The sequence below is a fragment of the Protobothrops mucrosquamatus genome, unplaced genomic scaffold (assembly GCF_001527695.2).
Source record: "Protobothrops mucrosquamatus isolate PMUCROS unplaced genomic scaffold, P.Mucros_1.0 scaffold8232, whole genome shotgun sequence".
Lineage (NCBI taxonomy): Eukaryota > Metazoa > Chordata > Lepidosauria > Squamata > Viperidae > Protobothrops > Protobothrops mucrosquamatus.
The window spans coordinates 2,801-6,901 of NW_015394028.1; the positions used below are offsets into that span (position 1 = coordinate 2,801).

The 4,101-nt window shown below is 52.9% G+C and overlaps 1 protein-coding gene across 1 annotated transcript in view; it reads left to right on the plus strand.

The window, feature by feature from the left end:
* The window catches only part of LOC107300738 (GATOR complex protein DEPDC5-like), a gene marked incomplete at both ends in the record, with an annotated part of 19,081 nt that overhangs the window by 678 nt on the left and 14,302 nt on the right, over positions 1-4,101 (plus strand). The window contains 3 exons of the mRNA XM_015830038.1: positions 987-1,056; positions 2,566-2,644; positions 3,507-3,576. Of these exons, the coding sequence (XP_015685524.1) occupies positions 987-1,056; positions 2,566-2,644; positions 3,507-3,576 (219 nt within the window). The remainder of the gene's footprint in view (positions 1-986; positions 1,057-2,565; positions 2,645-3,506; positions 3,577-4,101) is intronic.

The following is a 4,101-nucleotide window of genomic DNA, read 5'->3' on the forward strand; positions in this document are numbered from 1 at the left end:
GGTTGGCGGCACCCTGAGGAGGCCCTCTCTGTGGGAGCGTATCGGCCGGTGGGGGGTAATCTGTGGCAGAAGGCGGTCTCGGAGGTAACCAGGTCCGATGCCATGGCGCGCTTAGGAAGGAAGCTGAAGTTTTATCAGGAATGAATGTCTGTCTCCAAATAATCAAGTCTTACCTTGGAGGACAGAGTTTGGCTGTTTCCGTTACCGGGGTACTCTCTGTGGTCCCCAGCTTTTCCCTCTTAGCGAAGTTCCCACCCCAAATCAGTCCCATTTACTTCAGGGAAACTTTGTCCCAGAATAAGGGCCCAGATCTCACCAGAGGAGGGAGGTGGCATCTGCCAAGCTCTCAGTTCTTCCCCTTTGGTCTAGATTTCAGGGAGAAGGACTTGGTGCTTGCTTTGCCCAGGGTGGCACAGCTGGAACAGCAGTCTTTCAATTGACTACCGCCAACACCCTGGCATCTTAGCACGGTAGTCACTGAGTAAGCCGGCCAGGATGAATGGCAGCTGAAGAGCTCCTTGGGAATGGGAGTTTTGAGTGAACCCTTGAATTTATTTTCTGTTTAAATAAGGAGGTTTAAAAGGCGCCATGGTGAGATTTTGATAATTAGCGAAGGCACATGTAGGCAAATCAGACTGATGAATTTAAGCATTGATTGCCAGTCATAGGAAAATACATTTGGACAGGCGCTCCTGCAGTGAGGTCAAGTGGCTTAGGTTAATGAAAGCAACTGTGTCACATTACAAATCCCTCCCCTTTCTACACATCTCACAACATCAAGCAAGTTGAAAAAGAGGGGAGCTGGCATAATGAGGGCATCTTTGTCCTTCTGATAAAAGCAGCAGGAGCCCAGGAAGGCCTTGGATTTGGGATTTGGGAGAAAAATACTCCAGTATTCAAATTCACCTCTTCTCCATTTTTCACATCCAGCTTTCACAGCAAGGTTTCCCCCTTGTTTCCACTCCTCTCTCTTGGTTTGCTTTCAGGGCTCAGGCAGGTGAACTGTGGGTCAAAAGTGAGAAAGTCACCTGTGGCTACATCAGCGAAGATACTCGGGTAGGTCTCTGACTTGGGACATTTCCTTTCCGTTTCTCAAACGCCGAGCTTCAGAATCCCTGCAGTTAATAACCAGAGTAGCCGCTTCCCAGCTTTCCTTCTGTGGGAAGGGTTACCTGGGGCAGGGAGGGTGCTAAGGGCCCCCCTCAGTTCCCGTGGCCTGCTCAAGGGGCACGTGGCCGTGGCTCAGCCTTGCTGGGCAAATGTTGCTGTATTTCCATGATCCCCTACTAGGAATCAGCTCTCTCAGACTAAACAGCTGCTCCTACTGTTGTCCTTGGCATTAAGCTCATTCTGCTCTGGGCCCTCAGAGGGCGTGGTGGGAAATTGCCCTCTTCCCATCCAAGGGCAGGCTGAGGTCTCCGGCCTGTGGTCAGTCTTTGCTCTGCATTCTGTACAGGGAGAGGAATTGTGCCTCCGTTCGATAGAGAAGGGAGACCTGAGAAATAGGGAATCGTGTAGCAATGCCAGGGGAGCCAAGTTTGAGTTTGCCAAGCAAGAGGATGGCCTCAGCAGGCTCTCAAGGAGATGGCAATATTTCTCCTTTCTCCTCCTCTGCCCACCAACTCCATTTCCCCACCCTTTTTGGGGCAGGCAGGCACCGCTTCCTGCCAGCCACCTTTCACGGCATGGCAGAAGAGCCACAAGGGGAGCCTTTTCACCAGTGGCACCGTGGGTGGGCCTATTCAGTCACTTTCAAACCTCTCGAGGAGTCTGGTGGCTGAAGGCTCAGGTGCCGGCCAGGGACATCAGGAGGCCAGGGCAACAGTAATGGCGGTGGCCTGTTTGGGAGACTCCCTTGGCCTCCCTTGTTCAGCAGCCGGATCGATCTCTGGTCAGTCTCCCTCTGAAAGAGAGAGAGAGATTTGACCACACACACTAAACATGGCTGTTTCTTGCAACTCACCTCTTTCTCCCCTGGGAGCTCCAGGGTGGGAGCCAACATCAAGCACGGCTATTGGCTTGATGACAGGACGGGGAGGGGGCAGCTCATGGGGGCCCTGGCAGCTCAGTCTGTGCCCAAGGCCAGCCTAACATCTCGGCCCTTGGTGGGCAGGAGACTCCAGTGACCCCAGGATGGCAGAGAGTAAGAAGAGGAAAGAAGTCCCTGCGGCCTTCAGATATATGAGAAGGACTCCTCCAGACAGCAGGGGAGCCAGAAAACAGCCTGCCATTAAGGCAAATCTTAAACAGGAAAAAAAACATTTGGAACAAGACTTTTGCTCTCCCAGTTGTGAGTGTGGGTGTTCTTGCGGCAGCCTTTCCGCTGCAATCCCACCAGTAGCTTCCAGTTCTGAATCCAGCAGACCCGAGACGGAGCCTCAGGAACCCCAGAGCAAACCAGATTTGGTCCTGCTGGTTCAGAGCAAACCAGATCAGGTCAGAACAGAGCTGGAAGGGACCTTGGAGGCCTTATAGTCTGGCCCCCTGCTCAAGCAGGAGACCCTGTATCATTTCAGACCAGTGACTGTCCAGCCCTTGAGGTCTTCCCTTCTGGGTGCCTTGCAGGTGGTGTTCCGCTCGACGTCCGCCATGGTTTACATCTTCATCCAGATGAGCTACGAAATGTGGGACTTTGACATCTATGGTGAGGATCCTTCGGCTCTTGCCCGCCTCAGTCTGGCCTCGGGTTGCCTGGCAACTAACCCATCCCAGCCCAAAACATCTTCACTCTCCTTTGAGGGAGAAAGGGGGCAGATGGCAAGGGAAGGACTTTTCCTTTCTTGGAGACTTCAACAGTGATGAGGAACTAGAAACATCTGTTGGCGTTGTTTAATTTGTCTACCTGAAGAGGGTTGGGTTTTTGTTTTTGTTTTTTAAAAAAAGCAACATAAATGATAAGGCAGTTAAAAATGGCCTAAAGGAATCACAAAGGAAAGCAGGAAGCTATTTTCTTGGTGGATAATTAACCAGAAAGTTGTCTCAGCCCCTTCCAGAGATTCAGGCATACTCGGATCTCCGTTTTGCCCACAGATGCCACCCTTTGAGGCCTCTGCCAAACAAGCAGGAGCTCTGCTCCTGGGCTCCAGTGGACCAATGTGGGTCAGGCTCAGGGCTTTGGCTGCAAAAGCAGCTCCCAGTATAGGTGAAAAGGTGCAGGAGGGCCTACAGGTACAAGAAGACCCCCAAAGCCAGGTAGAGTAACTTGAGTCCGAAGAGTCCAAGAGAGGAGCCCCACTGGCCGTCCCCAAAGAGGCCAATCCACAGCCAGGCTCTGCCACTAAGGATGGAGTCACGTGGAAGGAAGCTGCCCCTCAAAGGGTGGGCCTGGGGCCTTAGGAGGGCTTGAGGGGAGCCAGGAGTGAGCAGGAACTGATGCCCCTCTCTGCACCGGGGCTCTGTCCCGTGCCGGGTGAAATAGCCAACAGCTTTCTGCTGGAGAGGGGGGCAGGCTCTCTGCCGGGGCGGCCGGGCTTCCCCTCTCACCCTTGGTTCTCTTTCCTTTGCAGGAGACCTTTACTTTGAGAAGGCCGTGAACGGCTTCCTTGCTGACCTTTTCTCCAAGTGGAAGGTAGCGCAGTGGGAGCCAAGCGGCGCTTGTGCCGGGCCTCAAGGGGGCCTGCAGATGGGCAGGGCTCGTGGTCCTTTCTCAAGTCAGCCTTCCTCCGGACAAGCCCTGGAGGTTCAGAGGCCAAGCCAGGAGGGCCCTCAGGAGCAGGAGGGTTGGGGCCGGGGAGGGGGACTCGGGCGAAGCCCCAGCAACGCCTGTCTTGCTCATTGGGGAATCAGATGGGGAGGAGGGGGAGGAGAATTTTTTTCCTTGCTGTGGTCAGAAGGACGAATCTTGTGCTGGTTCTTCCTTTGAGTTGGGGGGATCTCAAAGAGGCCTCCCCAGCCGTGTCTGATGAGATTTGAGATTTTGAGATTTTATTAAATTTATACCCCGCCCTTCTCCCGGAGGACTCAGGGCGGCTTACAGCCAGTTTAAAACAGTGATACAATACAAAATTTAAAAAGATTAAAAATAACTATTTAAATTTGGCCGCTTCTACTAAAAATTTAATTTAAAACCCCTTTAAAATACCCCTAGGCCAGTCCTGCCTG